A 20,876-nucleotide genomic window follows, 5' to 3' on the forward strand; every position below is an offset into this window, starting at 1 on the left:
TCTACATTCATGTGGATGCTCCTATGATGATGAATAATCAGGAATGAATAATGATGAATGAGAAAGTTACAGAGGCACAAAGATCAGACCCACTCTGTTAATGGTGACAGGTTTTTTATTATTTAAAAAAAAATGTTTTACCTTTATTTAACCAGGCAAGTCAGTTAAGAACAAATTCTTATTTTCAATGACGGCCTAGGAACAGTGGGTTAACTGCCTGTTCAGGGGCAGAATGACAGCTTTTGAACCTTGTCAGCTTGGGGATTTGAACTTGCAACCTTTCGGTTAATAGTCAAATCAAATGTATTATTTGTCACATACACATGGTTAGCAGATGTTAATGCGAGTGTAGCGAAATGCTTGTGCTTCTAGTTCCGACAATGCAGTAATAACCAACAAGTAATCTAACTAACAATTCCTAAGCTACTGTCTTATACACAGTGTAAGGGGATAAAGAATATGTACATAAGGATATATGAATGAGTGATGGTACAGAGCAGCATAGGCAAGATACAGTAGATGGTATCGAGTACAGTATATACATATGAGATGAGTATGTAAACAAAGTGGCATAGTTAAAGTGGCTAGTGATACATGTATTACATAAGGATGCAGTCGATGATATAGAGTACAGTATATACGTATGAGGTGAGCCGTCCTCAGGAAAGGAGCTTATCAAGGCATCAAGCTCATTGATGAACTCTCAGAGGGAACCTGGAGGGCGATAAATGATAAGGATGTTAAGCTTGAAAGGGCTGGTAACTGTGACAGCATGGAATTCAAAGGAGGCGATAGACAGATGGGTAAGGGGAGAAAGAGAGAATGACCACTTGGGAGAGATGAGGATCCCGGTGCCACCACCCCGCTGACCAGAAGCTCTCGGGGTGTGCGAGAACACGTGGGCGGACGAAGAGAGAGCAGTAGGAGTAGCAGTGTTATCTGTGGTGATCCATGTTTCCGTCAGTGCCAAGAAGTCGAGGGACTGGAGGGAGGCATAGGCTGAGATGAACTCTGCCTTGTTGGCCGCAGATCGGCAGTTCCAGAGGCTACCGGAGACCTGGAACTCCACGTGGGTCGTGCGCGCTGGGACCACCAGATTAGGGTGGCCGCGGCCACGTGGTTTGGAGCGTTTGTATGGTCTGTGCAGAGAGGAGAGAACAGGGATAGATAGACACATAGTTGACAGGCTACAGAAGAGGCTACGCTAATGCAAAGGAGATTGGAATGACAAGTGGACTACACGTCTCGAATGTTCAGAAAGTTAAGCTTACGTAGCAAGAATCTTATTGACTAAAATGATTGAAATGATACAGTACTGCTGGAGTAGGCTAGCTGGCAGTGGCTGCGTTGTTGACTTTGTAGGCTAGCTGGCAGTGGCTGCGTTGTTGACACTACACTAATCAAGTCGTTCCGTCGAGTGTAATAGTTTCTACAGTGCTGCTATTCGGGGGCTAGCTGGCCAGCTAGCAGTGTTGATTACGTTACGTTACGTTAAAAGAACGACAATAGCTGGCTAGCTAACCTAGAAAATCGCTCTAGACTACACAATTGTCTTAGATACAAAGACGGCTATGTAGCTAGCTAGCTACGATCAAACAAATCAAACCGTTGTACTGTAATGAAGTGAAATGAAAATTTGATACTACCTGTGGAGCGAAGCGGAATGTTGACCGGGTTGTTGAAGTTCTATTCGGTAGACGTTGGCTAGCTGTTGGCTAGCTAGCTAGCAGTATCTCCTACGTTAAGGACGACAAATAGCTGGCTAGGTAACCTCGGTAAATTAAGATAATCACTCTAAGTCGACACACTCTAAACTACACAATTATCTTGGATACGAAGACAGCAAAGACAACTATGTAGCTAGCTAACACTACACTAATCGAGTCGTTCAGTTGAGTGTAATAGTTTCTACAGTGCTGGTAGACGGTGGACGTTAGCTAGCTGCTGGGCAGATAGCAGTGTAGACTACGTTAGGACGACGAAATACGATAATTACGCAATTATCTTTGATACAAAGACGGCTATGTAGCTAGCTAAGAAGAAATTGCTAAGATTAGACAAATCAAACCGTTGTACTATAATGAAATGTAATGAAAATGTAATGAAAAGTTATACTACCTGCGGACCGAAGTGTAATGCGACCGCTCGCTCCAACCCGGAACCGGAAGGTAAAAATTAAACAGTACAGAATGTCACCTTTTCTTTAAAGGTATTTTCATACATATATATTTTACAGTTTATAAATGAAAACACTTTATGTATCTAGTTCTCCCATTTGAAAAAGTCATAATATTTTGGATAAATTATTTTAGTCATAAGTTTAGTGTTTGGTCCCATATTCCATGCCTGCAGTGATTACATCAATCTTGTGATTCTACTAACATGTTGAAATAATTTGCAGTTTGTCTTGGTTGTGATTTAGATTATTTTTTTCCTAATAGGGGTGGCAGGGTAGCCTAGTGGTGAGAGCATTGGACTAGTAACCGGAAGGTTGCAAGTTCAAACCCCCGAGCTGACAAGGTACAAATCTGTCGTTCTGCCCCTGAACAGGCAGTTAACCCACTGTTACCTAGGCCATCATTGAAAATAAGAATTTGTTCTTAACTGACTTGCCTTGTAAAATAGTTGGTTAAATAAAGGTAAAAAAAAACTGAATGGTGTATAAAGTCCTGTCATTTTGGAGTCACTTCACTTGTATTGTCAGTAAGAATAGAAGATGTTTCTGAACACTTCTACATTCATGTGGATGCTCCTATGATGATGAATAATCAGGAATGAATAATGATGAATGAGAAAGTTACAGAGGCACAAAGATCAGACCCACTCTGTTAATGGTGACAGGTTTTTTATTATTTTAAAAAATTTTTTTTACCTTTATTTAACCAGGCAAGTCAGTTAAGAACAAATTCTTATTTTCAATGACGGCCTAGGAACAGTGGGTTAACTGCCTGTTCAGGGGCAGAATGACAGCTTTTGAACCTTGTCAGCTTGGGGATTTGAACTTGCAACCTTTCGGTTAATAGTCAAATCAAATGTATTATTTGTCACATACACATGGTTAGCAGATGTTAATGCGAGTGTAGCGAAATGCTTGTGCTTCTAGTTCCGACAATGCAGTAATAACCAACAAGTAATCTAACTAACAATTCCTAAGCTACTGTCTTATACACAGTGTAAGGGGATAAAGAATATGTACATAAGGATATATGAATGAGTGATGGTACAGAGCAGCATAGGCAAGATACAGTAGATGGTATCGAGTACAGTATATACATATGAGATGAGTATGTAAACAAAGTGGCATAGTTAAAGTGGCTAGTGATACATGTATTACATAAGGATGCAGTCGATGATATAGAGTACAGTATATACGTATGCATATGAGATGAATAATGTAGGGTAAGTAACATTATATAAGGTAGCATTGTTTAAAGTGGCTAGTGATATATTTACATCATTTCCAATCAATTCCCATTATTAAAGTGGCTGGAGTTGAGTCAGTGTCAGTGTGTTGGCAGCAGCCACTCAATGTTAGTGGTGGCTGTTTAACAGTCTGATGGCCTTGAGATAGAAGCTGTTTTTCAGTCTCTCGGTCCCAGCTTTGATGCACCTGTACTGACCTCGCCTTCTGGATGATAGCGGGGTGAACAGGCAGTGGATCGGGTGGTTGATGTCCTTGATGATCTTTATGGCCTTCCTGTAACATCGGGTGGTGTAGGTGTCCTGGAGGGCAGGTAGTTTGCCCCTGGTGATGCGTTGTGCAGACCTCACTACCCTCTGGAGAGCCTTACGGTTGAGGGCGGAGCAGTTGCCGTACCAGGCGGTGATACAGCCCGCCAGGATGCTCTCGATTGTGCATCTGTAGAAGTTTGTGAGTGCTTTTGGTGACAAGCCGAATTTCTTCAGCCTCCTGAGGTTGAAGAGGCGCTGCTGCGCCTTCTTCACGATGCTGTCTGTGTGAGTGGACCAATTCAGTTTGTCTGTGATGTGTATGCCGAGGCACTTAACACTTGCTACTCTCTCCACTACTGTTCCTTAGATGTGGATAGGGGGGTGTTCCCTCTGCTGTTTCCTGAAGTCCACAATCATCTCCTTAGTTTTGCTCACGTTGAGTGTGAGGTTATTTTCCTGACACCACACTCCGAGGGCCCTCACCTCCTCCCTGTAGGCCGTCTCGTCGTTGTTGGTAATCAAGCCTACCACTGTTGTGTCGTCCGCAAACTTGATGATTGAGTTGGAGGCGTGCGTGGCCACGCAGTCGTGGGTGAACAGGGAGTACAGGAGAGGGCTCAGAACGCACCCTTGTGGGGCCCCAGTGTTGAGGATCAGTGGGGAGGAGATGTTGTTACCTACCCTCACCACCTGGGGGCGGCCCGTCAGGAAGTCCAGTACCCAGTTGCAAAGGGCGGGGTCGAGACCCAGGGTCTCGAGCTTGATGACGAGCTTGGAGGGTACTATGGTGTTGAATGCCGAGCTGTAGTCGATGAACAGCATTCTCACATAGGTATTCCTCTTGTCCAGATGGGTTAGGGCAGTGTGCAGTGTGGTTGAGATTGCATCGTCTGTGGACCTATTTGGGCGGTAAGCAAATTGGAGTGGGTCTAGGGTGTCAGGTAGGGTGGAGGTGATATGGTCCTTGACTAGTCTCTCAAAGCACTTCATGATGACGGAAGTGAGTGCTACGGGGCGGTAGTCGTTTAGCTCAGTTACCTTAGCTTTCTTGGGAACAGGAACAATGGTGGCCCTCTTGAAGCATGTGGGAACAGCAGACTGGTATAGGGATTGATTGAATATGTCCGTAAACACACCAGCCAGCTGGTCTGCGCTTGCTCTGAGGGCGAGGCTGGGGATGCCGTCTGGGCCTGCAGCCTTGCGAGGGTAAACACATTTAAATGTTTTACTCACCTCGGCTGCAGTGAAGGAGAGACCGCATGTTTCCGTTGCAGGCCGTGTCAGTGGCATTGTATTGTCCTCAAAGCGGGCAAAAAAGTTATTTAGTCTGCCTGGGAGCAAGACATCCTGGTCCGTGACTGGGCTGGATTTCTTCCTGTAGTCCGTGATTGACTGTAGACCCTGCCACATGCCTCTTGTGTCTGAGCCGTTGAATTGAGATTCTACTTTGCCTCTGTACTGACGCTTAGCTTGTTTGATAGCCTTACGGAGGGAATAGCTGCACTGTTTGTATTCAGTCATGTTACCAGACACCTTGCCCTGATTGAAAGCAGTGGTTCGCGCTTTCAGTTTCACGCGAATGCTGCCATCAGTCCACGGTTTCTGGTTAGGGAATGTTTTAATCGTTGCTATGGGAACGACATCTTCAACGCACTTTCTAATGAACTCGCACACCGAATCAGCGTATTCGTCAATGTTGTTATCTGACGCAATACGAAACATGTCCCAGTCCACGTGAGGGAAGCAGTCTTGGAGTGTGGAGTCAGCTTGGTCAGACCAGCGTTGGACAGACCTCAGCGTGGGAGCTTCTTTTTTTAGTTTTTGTCTTTAGGCAGGTATCAGCAAAATGGAGTCATGGTCAGCTTTTCCGAAAGGGGGGCGGGGCAGGGCCTTATATGCGTCGCGTAAGTTAGAGTAACAGTGATCCAAGGTTTTTCCACCCCTGGTTGCGCAATCGATATGCTGATAAAATTTAGGGAGTCTTGTTTTCAGATTAGCCTTGTTAAAATCCCCAGCAACAATGAATGCAGCCTACAGATAAATGGTTTCCAGTTTGCAAAGAGTTAAATAAAGTTCGTTCAGAGCCATCGATGTGTCTGCTTGGGGGAGGGGGATATATATACGGCTGTGATTATAATCGAAGAGAATTCTCTTGGTAGATAATGCGGACTACATTTGATTGTGAGGAATTCTAAATCAGGTGAACAGAAGGATTTTAGTTCCTGTATGTTTCTTTCATCGCACCATGCCTCGTTAGCCATAAGGCATACACCCCCACCCTTCTTCTTACCAGAAAGGTGTTTGTTTCTGTCGGCGCGATGCGTGGAGAAACCCGTTGGCTGCACCGCTTCGGATAGCGTCTCTCCAGTGAGCCATGTTTCCGTGAAGCACAGAACGTTACAGTCTCTGATGTCCCTCTGGAATGCTACCCTTGCTCGGATTTCATCAACCTTGTTGTCAAGAGACTGGACATTGGCAAGAAGAATGCTAGGAAGTGGGGCACGATGTGCCCGTCTCCGTAGTCTGACCAGAAGACCGCCTCGTTTCCCTCTTTTTCGAAGTTGTTTTTTGGGGTCTCTGCATGCGATCCATTCCGTTGTCCTGTTTGTAAGGCAGAACACAGGATCCGCGTCGGGAAAAACATATTCTTGGTCGTACTGATGGTGAGTTGACGCTGATCTTATATACAGTAGTTCTTCTCGACTGTATGTAATGAAACCTAAGATGACCTGGGGTACTAATGTAAGAAATAACACGTAAAAAAAAACAAAAAACTGCATAGTTTCCTAGGAACGCGAAGCGAGGCGGCCATCTCTATCGGCGCCGGAAAATGTTTTAGTCCAATGCTCCAACCACTAGGCTACACTGCTACACTGCTGCTGGAGGCTTTGACCACTGGCAGCAGCCTCAGAAGACCTTCCTCTGATCTAGTGTATTTCTTCAGGTCAAACACATCCAGCTCCTTTTCTGAAGTCAGCAACACAAAGACCAGAGCTGACCACTGTGCAGGTGACAGGTTGGGTTTTGAGAGACTTCCTGAGCTCAGGTAGCTTTGGATCTCCTCCACTAGAGAATGGTCATTCAGTTCATTCAAACAGTGGAACAGATTAGCATGTTTTGTTGTAGCCTCTGTTATTGGTAATGGTGAGAGGTTAGCATGTTTTGTTGTAGCCTCTGTTATTGGTAATGGTGAGAGGTTAGCATGTTTTGTTGTAGCCTCTGTAACTTTCTCACTCATTATTATTCATGATTCAGTGATGATTTTTCTTAATCAAGGCATCATCAGGATTCATTTATTATTGTTTAGAAACATGTTATCTACTCTCCTAGACAGAAAATTACTCCCCTCATCATCCACTATTTGATTATTGGGCAAAACACAACCAAAAAACACAACCAAAACAAACTGCAAATGCAACCAAAGAGTTTACGACCAAGTACTAAACTTTGACTACTTTAATACACTATAAGTAAATTGGTCAGAATACTTATGTCTTCTTCTAATGGGGATGCTGTAAACATAAAGTTTTTTCATTTTTAATCGTGAAACAGATATGTATTAAAATATCCGAAAATAAACGGTGAAATTATACACTGTCACCTCATATGAAACATTTGATCTCAAATCCAAAATGTTGGAGTATAGAGACACATTTAAAATGTTAGCTTCATTGTCTAAAGAGATATGGTGTGGACTGTTTATTCAATACAATCTAAATCTGATACCTCACTGTCTAAATAGATATGGTGTGGACTGTATACTCAATACAATCTAAATCTGATACCTCACTGTCTAAATAGATATGTTGTGGACTGTATACTCAATACAATCTAAATCTGATACCTCACTGTCTAAATAGATATGGTGTGGACTGTATACTCAATACAATCTAAATCTGATACCTCACTGTCTGTCTTTTGACTTATACTGCTTTTTAAACTCGTCTGGTCAGTCTACTCAAATATTTGTACTTGTTTCTATCCTCAGGTGATGATTTGATCAGTTGTCATTTTTAATGATGATACATTAATTTACAAATAAATATTGGAAGGTTCCATATGTTGAAAAAATATACTGCCACTATTTTCACCACCAAAGAAGAGCAGTGTGATTTTAATATGATCTGACTCTTTGCAGGCTGTCAGGCTGTCTAGTCACAGAGGAAGGCTGTGCTAATCTGGTCTCAGCTCTGAGGTCAAACCCCTCACACCTGAGAGAGCTGGACCTGAGTAACAATGACCTGAAGGATTCAGGAGTGAAGCTGCTCTCTGCTGGACTGGGGAATCCCCACTGTAAACTGGAGACTCTGAGGTCAGTATTCCTGTAGTTGGTCAACAAGTGATAACTGTTCACCAGACACACATAGTCCACACCATATGTGTTTGGACAGTGAAGCTAACAGTTTTAAATGTGGTGCTCTGCTCCAGCATTTTGGATTAGAGATACAATGTTTCATATTAAGTGACAGTACAGAATGTCACCTTTTATTTGAGGTTAAAGGTGAGAGGTTAGCATGTTTTGTTGTAGCCTCTGTTATTGGTAATGGTGAGAGGTGCGCATGTTTTGTTGTAGCCTCTGTTGTTGGTAATGGTGAGAGGTTAGCATGTTTTGTTGTAGCCTCTGTTATTGGTAATGGTGAGAGGTTAGCATGTTTTGTTGTAGCCTCTGTTATTGGTAATGGTGAGAGGTTAGCATGTTTTGTTGTAGCCTCTGTTATTGGTAATGGTAAGAGGTTAGCATGTTTTGTTGTAGCCTCTGTTATTTGTAATGGTAAGAGGTTAGCATGTTTTGTTGTAGCCTCTGTTATTGGTAATGGTAAGAGGTTAGCATGTTTTGTTGTAGCCTCTGTTATTGGTAATGGTAAGAGATTAGCATGTTTTGTTGTAGCCTCTGTTATTTGTAATGGTGAGAGGTTAGCATGTTTTGTTGTAGCCTCTGTTATTGGTATTGGTGAGAGGTTAGTATGTTTTGTTGTAGCCTCTGTTATTGGTAATGGTGAGAGGTTAGCATATTTTGTTGTAGCCTCTGTAACTTTCTCACTCATTATTATTCAGGATTCATCTAGTAGTGTTTAGAAACATGTTATCTACTCACTTAGACAGAAAATTACTCCACCCACCATTTTAAAATTGGGCAAAACACAACCAATAACACAACAAACATTCTGTAAATGCAACAAGAAGTTTATAACCAAATACTAAACTGTTTACTACGTTAATACACTATAAGTGAATTGGTCAGAATACTTATGACTTCTTCAAATAAGGGGACTAGATACATAAAATGCTTTAATTTTTCTAAACGTTGAAACAGATATGTATTAAAATATCCTCAAATAAAAGGTGACATTATATACTGTCACCTCAAATGGAACATTTGATCTCAAATCCAAAATGTTGGAGTATAGAGTCACATTTAAAATGTTAGCTTCACTGTCTAAATAGATATGGTGTGGACTGTATAATCAATATAATCTAAATCTGATACTTCACTGTCTAAATAGATATGGTGTGGACTGTATACTCAATACAATCTAAATCTGATACCTCACTGTCTAAATAGATATGGTGTGGACTGTATACTCAATACAATCTAAATCTGATACCTCACTGTCAAAATAGATATGGTGTGGACTGCATACTCAATACAATCTAAATCTGATACCTCACTGTCTAAATAGATATGGTGTGGACTGTATACTCAATACAATCTACATCTGATACCTCACTGTCTCTCTTTTGACTGATACTGCTTTTTAAACTGGTCTGGTCAGTCCACTATAATATATTTTAATATGCATCTTTCTATCTACAAGCAATACTGGATAATGTGGCATTTCTAATAATGAAACATTAATTTATGAATAGATATGGCAGGTTTCAGGACACTGATATATCTGAACATGTAAAAAATATATACTGCCACTATTTTCACCACCAAAGAATATCAGTGTGATTTTAATATGATCTGACTCTTTGCAGGCTGTCAGGCTGTCTAGTCACAGAGGAAGGCTGTGCTTCTCTGGTCTCAGCTCTGAGGTCAAACCCCTCACACCTGAGAGAGCTGGATCTGAGTAACAATGACCTGAAGGATTCAGGAGTGGAGCTGCTCTCTGCTGGACTGGAGAATCCCCACTGTAAACTGGAGACTCTGAGGTCAGTATTCCTGTAGTTGGTCAACAAGTGATAACTGTTCACCAGATCCACATGTGTTTACCAGACACACATAGTACACACCATATGTGTCTGGACAGTGAAGCTTACAGTTTTAAATGTGGAGCTATGCTCCAGCATTTTGGATTAGAGATACAATGTTTCATATTAGGTGACAGTACAGAATGTCACCTTTTATTTGAGGTTAAAGGTGAGAGGTTAGTATGTTTTGTTGTAGCCTCTGTTATTGGTAATGGTGAGAGGTTAGCATGTTTTGTTGTAGTCTGTTGTTGGTAATGGTGAGAGGTTAGCATGTTTTGTTGTAGCCTCTGTTATTGGTAATGGTAAGAGGTTAGCATGTTTTGTTGTAACCTCTGTTATTGGTAATGGTGAGAGGTTAGCATGTGTTGTTGTAGTCTCTGTTATTGGTAATGGTAAGAGGTTAGTATGTTTTGTTGTAGTCTCTGTTATTGGTAATGGTGCGAGGTTAGCATATTTTGTTGTAGCCTCTGTTATTGGTAATGGTAAGAGGTTAGCATGTTTTGTTGTAGCCTCTGTTATTGGTAATGGTGAGAGGTTAGCATGTTTTGTTGTAGCCTCTGTTATTGGTAATGGTGAGAGGTTAGCATGTTTTGTTGTAGCCTCTGTAACTTTCTCACTCATTATTATTCAGGATTCATCTAGTAGTGTTTAGAAACATGTTATCTACTCACTTAGACAGAAAATTACTCCACCCACCATTTTAAAATTGGGCAAAACACAACCAATAACACAACAAACATTCTGTAAATGCAACAAGAAGTTTACAACCAAATACTAAACTGTTTACTACGTTAATACACTATAAGTGAATTGGTCAGAATACTTATGACTTCTTCAAATTGGGGGACTAGCTACATAAAATGCTTTAATTTTTCTAAACGTTTAAACAGATATGTATTAAAATATCCTCAAATAAAAGGTGACATTATATACTGTCACCTCATATGAAACATTTGATCTCAAATCCAAAATGTTGGAGTATAGAGTCACATTTAAAATATTAGCTTCACTGTCTAAATAGATATGGTGTCGACTGTATACTCAATACAATCTAAATCTGATACCTCACTGTCAAAATAGATATGGAGTGGACTGTATACTCAATACAATCTAAATCTGATTCCTCACTGTCTAAATAGATATGGTGTGGACTGTATACTCAATACAATCTAAATCTGATACCTCACTGTCTAAATAGATATGGTGTGGACTGTATACTCAATACAACCTAAATCTGATACCTCACTGTCTAAATAGATATGGAGTGGACTGTATACTCAATACAATCTAAATCTGATTCCTCACTGTCTAAATAGATATGGTGTGGACTGTATACTCAATACAATCTAAATCTGATACCTCACTGTCTAAATAGATATGGTGTGGACTGTATACTCAATACAACCTAAATCTGATACCTCACTGTCTAAATAGATATGGTGTGGACTGTTTACTCAATACAATCTAAATCTGATACCTCACTGTCTAAATAGATATGGTGTGGACTGTACACTCAATACAATCTAAATCTGATACCTCACTGTCTAAATAGATATGGTGTGGACTGTATAATCAATACAATCTAAATCTGATTCCTCACTGTCTAAATAGATATGGTGTGGACTGTATACTCAATACAATCTAAATCTGATACCTCACTGTCTAAATAGATATGGTGTGGACTGTATACTCAATACAACCTAAATCTGATACCTCACTGTCTAAATAGATATGGTGTGGACTGTTTACTCAATACAATCTAAATCTGATACCTCACTGTCTAAATAGATATGGTGTGGACTGTACACTCAATACAATCTAAATCTGATACCTCACTGTCTAAATAGATATGGTGTGGACTGTATACTCAATACAATCTAAATCTGATTCCTCACTGTCTCTCTTTTGACCGATACTGCTTTTTAAACTGGTCTGGTCAGTCCACTATAATATTTGTTAATATGCATCTTTCTATCTACAAGCAATACTTGGATAATGTGGCATTTCTAATAATGATACATTAATTTATGAATAGATATGGCAGGTTTCAGGACACTGATATATCTGAACATGTAAAAAATATATACTGCCACTATTTTCACCACCAAAGAATAACAGTGTGATTTTAATATGATCTGACTCTTTGCAGGCTGTCAGGCTGTCTAGTCACAGAGGAAGGCTGTGCTTCTCTGGTCTCAGCTCTGAGGTCAAACCCCTCACACCTGAGAGAGCTGGATCTGAGTAACAATGACCTGAAGGATTCAGGAGTGAAGCTGCTCTCTGCTGGACTGGGGAATCCCCACTGTAAACTGGAGACTCTGAGGTCAGTATTCCTGTAGTTGGTCAACAAGTGATAACTGTTCACCAGATCCACATGTGTTTACCAGACACACATAGTCCACACCATATGTGTTTGGACAGTGAAGCTTACAGTTTTAAATGTGGAGCTATGCTCCAGCATTTTGGATTAGAGATACAATGTTTCATATTAGGTGACAGTACAGAATGTCACCTTTTATTTGAGGTTAAAGGTGAGAGGTTAGCATGTTTTGTTGTAGCCTCTGTTATTGGTAATGGTGAGAGGTGCGCATGTTTTGTTGTAGCCTCTGTTGTTGGTAATGGTGAGAGGTTAGCATGTTTTGTTGTAGCCTCTGTTATTGGTAATAGTGAGAGGTTAGCATGTTTTGTTGTAGCCTCTGTTATTGGTAATGGTAAGAGGTTAGCATGTTTTGTTGTAGCCTCTGTTATTTGTAATGGTAAGAGGTTAGCATGTTTTGTTGTAGCCTCTGTTATTGGTAATGGTAAGAGGTTAGCATGTTTTGTTGTAGCCTCTGTTATTGGTAATGGTAAGAGGTTAGCATGTTTTGTTGTAGCCTCTGATATTGGTCATGGTGAGAGGTTAGCATGTTTTGTTGTATCCTCTGTTATTGGTAATGGTGAGAGGTTAGCATGTTTTGTTGTAGGCTCTGTTATTGGTAATGGTGAGAGGTTAGCATGTTTTTTTGTAGCCTCTGTTATTGGTAATGGTGAGAGGTTAGCATGTTTTGTTGAAGCCTCTGTAACTTTCTCACTCATTATTATTCAGGATTCATCTAGTAGTGTTTAGAAACATGTTATCTACTCACTTAGACAGAAAATTACTCCACCCACCATTTTAAAATTGGGCAAAACACAACCAATAACACAACAAACATTCTGTAAATGCAACAAGAAGTTTATAACCAAATACTAAACTGTTTACTACGTTAATACACTATAAGTGAATTGGTCAGAATACTTATGATTTCTTCAAATTGGGGGACTAGATACATAAAATGCTTTAATTTTTCTAAACGTTTAAACAGATATGTATTAAAATATCCTCAAATAAAAGGTGACATTATATACTGTCACCTCATATGGAACATTTGATCTCAATTCCAAAATGTTGGAGTATAGAGTCACATTTAAAGTGTTAGCTTCATTGTCTAAATAGATATGGTGTGGACTGTATACTTAATACAATCTAAATCTGATTCCTCACTGTCTAAATAGATATGGTGTGGACTGTATACTCAATACAATCTAAATCTGATTCCTCACTGTCTAAATAGATATGGTGTGGACTGTATACTCAATACAAACTAAATCTGATACTTCACTGTCAAAATAGATATGGTGTGGACTGTATACTCAATACAATCTAAATCTGATACCTCACTGTCAAAATAGATATGGTGTGGACTGTATACTTAATACAATCTAAATCTGATACCTCACTGTCTAAATAGATATGTTGTGGACTGTATACTTAATACAATCTAAATCTGATTCCTCACTGTCTAAATAGATATGGTGTGGACTGTATACTCAATACAATCTAAATCTGATTCCTCACTGTCTAAATAGATATGGTGTGGACTGTATACTCAATACAAACTAAATCTGATACTTCACTGTCAAAATAGATATGGTGTGGACTGTATACTCAATACAATCTAAATCTGATACCTCACTGTCTAAATAGATATGGTGTGGACTGTATACTTAATAAAATCTAAATCTGATTCCTCACTGTCTAAATAGATATGGTGTGGACTGTATACTTAATACAATCTAAATCTGATTCCTCACTGTCTAAATAGATATGGTGTGGACTGTATACTCAATACAATCTAAATCTGATACCTCACTGTCTCTCTTTTGACTGATACTGCCTTTTAAACTGGTCTGGTCATTCCACTATAATATATGTTAATATGCATCTTTCTATCTACAAGCAATATTGGATAATGTGGCATTTCTAATAATGAAACATTAATTTATGAATAGATATGGCAGGTTTCAGGACACTGATATATCTGAACATGTAAAAAAAATATACTGCCACTATTTTCACCACCAAAGAATATCAGTGTGGTTTTAATATGATCTGACTCTTTGCAGGCTGTCAGGCTGTCTAGTCACAGAGGAAGGCTGTGCTTCTCTGGTCTCAGCTCTGAGGTCAAACCCCTCACACCTGAGAGAGCTGGACCTGAGTAACAATGACCTGAAGGATTCAGGAGTGAAGCTGCTCTCTGCTGGACTGGGGAATCCCCACTGTAAACTGGAGACTCTGAGGTCAGTATTCCTGTAGTTGGTCAACAAGTGATAACTGTTCACCAGACACACATGTGTTTACCAGACACACATAGTCCACACCATATGTGTTTGGACAGTGAAGCTTACAGTTTTAAATGTGGAGCTATGCTCCAGCATTTTGGATTAGAGATACAATGTTTCATATTAGGTGACAGTACAGAATGTCACCTTTTATTTGAGGTTAAATTTGAGAGGTTAGCATGTTTTGTTGTAGCCTCTGTTATTGGTAATGGTGAGAGGTGCGCATGTTTTGTTGTAGCCTCTGTTGTTGTTAATGGTGAGAGGTTAGCATGTTTTGTTGTAGCCTCTGTTATTGGTAATGGTGAGAGGTTAGCATGTTTTGTTGTAGCCTCTGTTATTGGTAATGGAAAGAGGTTAGCATGTTTTGTTGTAGCCTCTGTTATTTGTAATGGTAAGAGGTTAGCATATTTTGTTGTAGCCTCTGTTATTGGTAATGGTAAGAGGTTAGCATGTTTTGTTGTAGCCTCTGTTATTGGTAATGGTAAGAGATTAGCATGTTTTGTTGTAGCCTCTGTTATTGGTAATGGTGAGAGGTTAGCATGTTTTGTTGTAGCCTCTGAAATTGGTCATGGTGAGAGGATAGCATGTTTTGTTGTAGCCTCTGTAACTTTCTCACTCATTATTATTCAGGATTCATCTAGAAGTGTTTAGAAACATGTTATCTACTCACTTAGACAGAAAATTACTCCACCCACCATTTTAAAATTGGGCAAAACACAACCAATAACACAACAAACATTCTGTAAATGCAACAAGAAGTTTACAACCAAATACTAAACTGTTTACTACGTTAATACACTATAAGTGAATTGGTCAGAATACTTATGACTTCTTCAAATTGGGGGACTAGATACATAAAATGCTTTAATTTTTCTAAACGTTGAAACAGATATGTATTAAAATATCCTCAAATAAAAGGTGACATTATATACTGTAACCTCAAATGGAACATTTGATCTCAAATACAAAATGTTGGAGTATAGAGTCACATTTAAAGTGTTAGCTTCACTGTCTAAATAGATATGGTGTGGACTGTATACTCAATACAATCTAAATCTGATACTTCACTGTCTAAATAGATATGGTGTGGACTGTATACTCAATACAATCTAAATCTGATACCTCACTGTCTAAATAGATATGGTGTGGACTGTATACTCAATACAATCTAAATCTGATACCTCACTGTCAAAATAGATATGGTGTGGACTGTATACTCAATACAATCTAAATCTGATACCTCACTGTCTAAATAGATATGGTGTGGACTGTATACTCAATACAATCTAAATCTGATACCTCACTGTCTAAATAGATATGGTGTGGACTGTATACTCAATACAATCTACATCTGATACCTCACTGTCTCTCTTTTGACTGATACTGCCTTTTAAACTGGTCTGGTCAGTCCACTATAATATATGTTAATATGCATCTTTCTATCTACAAGCAATACTGGATAATGTGGCATTTCTAATAATGAAACATTAATTTATGAATAGATATGGCAGGTTTCAGGACACTGATATATCTGAACATGTAAAAAAAATATACTGCCACTATTTTCACCACCAAAGAATATCAGTGTGGTTTTAATATGATTTGACTCTTTGCAGGCTGTCAGGCTGTCTAGTCACAGAGGAAGGCTGTGCTTCTCTGGTCTCAGCTCTGAGGTCAAACCCCTCACACCTGAGAGAGCTGGACCTGAGTAACAATGACCTGAAGGATTCAGGAGTGAAGCTGCTCTCTGCTGGACTGGGGAATCCCCACTGTAAACTGGAGACTCTGAGGTCAGTATTCCTGTAGTTGGTCAACAAGTGATAACTGTTCACCAGATCCACATGTGTTTACCAGACACACATAGTCCACACCATATGTGTTAAAGGTGAGAGGTTAAAGGTGAGAGGTTAGTATGTTTTGTTGTAGCCTCTGTTATTGGTAATGGTGAGACGTTAGCAGGTTTTGTTTCAGCCTCTGTTATTGGTAATGATGAGAGGTTAGCATGTTTTGTTGTAGCCTCCACTTCTACATTCATCATTCATTCATTCATTCTAAATTCTACATTGCTCCCATGATTATGAATAAACATGAAGGAATAGAGAATGATGATGAATGAGAAAGTTACAGAGATCAGACCCCATATGAACATTTAGAAAAAAATATACTGCCAATATTTTCACCACCAAAGAATATCAGTGTGATTTTAATATGATTTGACTCTTTGCAGGCTGTCTGGGTGTCTAGTCACAGGGGAAGGCTGTGCTTCTCTGGTCTCAGCTCTGAGGTCAAACCCCTCACACCTGAGAGAGCTGGACCTGAGCTACAATCACCCAGGAGACTCAGGAGTCAGACTGCTCTCTGCTGGACTGGAGGATCCACACTGCAGACTGGAGAAACTCAAGTATGTAGAGGGTTTATGTCAATGTTCATATCAGACATGTTTGACTTATTAGGCTGGTTAAGACAAACATTCTGACCACCACTTGGACAAAGTTATATGCTGAATGTGTGAGAGTGACACTGGACACACACACAATGGACACACACACTGGACACATACACACTGGACACACACACAAAGGAAACACACACACTGGACACAAACACACTGGACACACAAACAATGGAAACACAAACTAGACACAAACACACTGGACACACACACAAAGGAAACACAAACTAGACACACTGGACACACACACTGGACACAAACACACGCACACAGGACACACACACACAATGGACACACACATACACACAGGACACACACACACACACACAGACATACAAAACATTCTTACCAATGATTGACCCTGTGTGTGTGTGTGTGTGTGTGTGTGTGTGTGTGTGTGTGTGTGTGTGTGTGTGTGTGTGTGTGTGTGTGTGTGTGATGTGAGAGTTCAGGTGTATCCCTCAATGACTGTCTGTTCTTCTGCTTACCGCTACAGTGTGGAACATGGTGGAGAGAACAGAATGAAACCTGGGCTTAGAAAATGTGAGTGTTGACTGCTGTGAAGAATATGACTAAGAATAAGTCTTAATTCAAGTTAAGTCAAAGTCAAAGACCACCATCATTACTGACTTGGTCATATTAAATATCAGCTGTAGTTCCACAGAAGCAGAAATCAGGGACACCAAAGTTTACAAAGAGTTGATTTGACAATGTGTGTGTGTGTGTGTGTGTGTGTGTGTGTGTGTATTTGTGTGTATTTGTGTGTTTTATTTTACCAAACATTATAACATATGATCATTCAACAAGTCTCAAGTTACCTTAACTTCTCCTTTTGATACCTAGAAACATCTACATTAAATGAATTAGTGAAAAGTGAGTTAACGTTCTAATGTGAATGATGATGATTTCTAATATTGTGTCTGGTTTCATTCATCAGATGTCTGTGATCTCACACTGGACCTAAACACAGTAAACAGACTCCTCTCTCTGTCTGAGGAGAACAGAAAGGTGACATGTAGGAGAGAGGAGCAGCCGTATCCTGATCACCCAGAGAGATTTGAGGACTGTAGACAGGTGCTGTGTAGAGAGGGTCTGACTGGGCGCTGTTACTGGGAGGTAGAGTGGAGTGGGATAATGGGGTCTGTTATAGGAGTGACATATAAAGGAATCAGCAGGAGAGGAAGGGGTGATGACTGTTATCTTGGATACAATGACAAGTCCTGGAGTCTGTTCTGCTATGACAACAGATACAGAGCCTGGCACAATAATAATCCCACTACCATAGACGTCTCCCCCTCCAGCCCCCACAGAGTAGGAGTGTATCTGGACTGGCCAGCCGGCACTCTGTCCTTCTATAGAGCCTCCTCTGACACACTGACCCACCTGTACACATTCACCTCCACATTCACTGAGCCCCTCTATCCAGGGTTTGGGGTTTGGTTTAATGATGGTGACTCAGTGTCTCTCTGTCAGTGATACACACGCACACTGGACACACTCACACACACTGGACTCACACACACACACACTGAACTCACACACACATTACACACACAAACACTGGACAAACACACACACACTGGACTCACACACACACACACACACACACATTCAAACTGGACAAACACACACACACTGGATAAACACACACACACACTGGAAAAACACACACATTCACACTGGACAAACCCACACACACCGGACTCACACACACACACACACTGGACAAAAACACACACACTGGACAAACACACTGGACTCACATTGGACACACACACACTGGACACACACACACTCACAAACACTGGACACACACACACTGGACTCACAGACACACACTGGACACACTGGACAAACAAACACACACTGGACACACACTGGACAAACAAACACACACTGGACACACACTGGACAAACAAAAACACACTGGACAAACACACACACTAGACAAACAAACATACACACAAACACAGTGGGCACACATACAGGAAACACACACAGGACACACAAACACACACACTCTGACACACTGGACAAACACACACTCACTGGACAAACACACATAACAAATTGTACAATTATATACAATTATATATGGACATACGCTCCATAGTTGTACAAGTATACAAGGATATATTGTACTTTTCATAATAAAACACACTTGAAACAAGAAAAGGCATGTTAATAATTGTGAAAAATTGTTATTGATTTTACGTTGCCTTTCTACAACAGTGTTGTAATGCAGGTTGACTAAAGCAACAGAGTCTAGTAATGCAGGGTCACTATAGCAACAGAGTGGTGTGATGCAGGGTCACTGTAGCAACATAGTGGTGTGATGCAGGGTCACTGTAGCAACATAGTGGTGTGATGCAGGGTCACTGTAGCAACATAGTGTCTTAATGCAGGGTCACGGAGGGAAAGAGAGAGAGGGAGGGGAGACAGAGAATGTGTGGAGGGTCACGAAAGCAACAGTGTTGCTCTCTCTCTGCTCTGCTTTCTCTCTCTCTTCTCTCTCTGCTCTCTGCTCTCTTTCTGCTCTGTCTCTGCTCTGTCTCTCTGTCTCTCTCTGCTCTGTCTCTGTCTCTCTCTGCTCTCTCTCTGCTCTGTCTCTCTGTCTCTGCTCTGTCTCTGTCTCTGTCTCTTTCTGCTCTCTCTCTGTCTCTGTATCTCTCTGCTCTGTCTCTCTGCTCTCTCTCTCTCTCTCCCTGCTCTCTCTGCTCTGCTCTTTCTCTCTGCTCTCTCTGATTTTCTCTCTCTCTGATCTTTCTCTCTCTGCTATCTCTGCTCTCTCTGCTCTCTCTCTCTCTGCTCTCTCGCTCTCTCTCTACTCTCTCTCTCTGTGCTCTCACTCTCTCTCTCTGCGCTCTCTATCTCTCTCCTCCAATCTGTCTTGCTTTTTGTATGTTAACAGGGGTGCAGTTTGGAAAATCACCACTTGATGGCAGTGTTAAACCAGAAGTGATGAAAACAACATCACTGCAGAGAGAGAGAGAGAGAGAGAGAGAGAGATAGTCTAATATACTGATATACAGCAACATTCAGAAAGTATTCAGACCCCTTGACTTTTTACACATTTTGTCACGTTACAGCCTTATTCTAAAATGGATTAAATTGTTATTTTTCCTTCATCAATCTACACACAATACCCCATAATTACAAAGCAAAAACTGTTTATTTTATGTGTGAACATTTATATTTAAAAAAAAAACGTAGATATCACATTGACATAAGTATTCAGACCCTTTGCTCAGTACTTCGTTGAAGCACCTTTGGCAGCGATTACAACCTTGAGTCATCTTGGGTATGAGGCTACAAACTTGGAAAACCTGTATTTGGGGAGTTTCTCCCATTCTTCTCTGCAGAGCCTCTCAAGCTCTGTCAGGTTGGATGGGGAGCGTCACTACACAGCTATTTTCAGGTCTCTCCAGAGATGTTCGATCAGGTTCAAGTCCAGGCTTAGGATCATTGTCCTGTTGTCCAGTCTGTGTATACTATACTGGGAGGGTAGAGAGTCAGAACTGATAGAGGATCTGGAGCCCTGAGGGGGAGAGAGAGAGGGAGGGTAGAGAGAGTCAGAACAGAGTCAGAACAGAGGGAAAGAGAGAGAGAGGGAGGGTAGAGAGTCAGAACAGAGGGAAAGAGAGAGAGAGGGTAGAGAGTCAGAACAGAGGGAAAGAGAGAGAGAGGGAGGGAGGGTAGAGAGTCAGAACAGAGGGAAAGAGAGAGAGAGAGGGAGGGTAGAGAGTCAGAACAGAGGGAAAGAGAGAGAGAGAGGGAGGGTAGAGAGTCAGAACAGAGGGAAAGAGAGAGAGAGGGAGGGAGGGTAGAGAGTCAGAACAGAGGGAAAGAGAGAGAGAGAGGGAGGGTAGAGAGTCAGAACAGAGGGAAAGATAGGGAGAGGGAGGGTAGAGAGTCA

General features: G+C 40.7%; 1 protein-coding gene across 1 annotated transcript in view; it reads left to right on the top strand.

Moving 5' to 3' along the window:
* Positions 1-19,135, top strand: part of LOC135531923 (NACHT, LRR and PYD domains-containing protein 12-like) — a 41,103-nt gene extending 21,968 nt beyond the window's left edge. Inside the window, exons 7-13 of the mRNA XM_064959620.1 lie at positions 9,655-9,828; positions 12,017-12,190; positions 14,293-14,466; positions 16,125-16,298; positions 16,736-16,909; positions 17,457-17,503; positions 17,898-19,135. Coding sequence (XP_064815692.1) covers positions 9,655-9,828; positions 12,017-12,190; positions 14,293-14,466; positions 16,125-16,298; positions 16,736-16,909; positions 17,457-17,503; positions 17,898-18,436 — 1,456 coding nt within the window. The 3' untranslated portion in view covers positions 18,437-19,135. The remainder of the gene's footprint in view (positions 1-9,654; positions 9,829-12,016; positions 12,191-14,292; positions 14,467-16,124; positions 16,299-16,735; positions 16,910-17,456; positions 17,504-17,897) is intronic.
* Positions 19,136-20,876: the final 1,741 nt, after the last annotated feature.

Source organism: Oncorhynchus masou, unplaced genomic scaffold (genome assembly GCF_036934945.1).
Source record: "Oncorhynchus masou masou isolate Uvic2021 unplaced genomic scaffold, UVic_Omas_1.1 unplaced_scaffold_1667, whole genome shotgun sequence".
NCBI classification, from domain to species: Eukaryota; Metazoa; Chordata; class Actinopteri; order Salmoniformes; family Salmonidae; genus Oncorhynchus; species Oncorhynchus masou.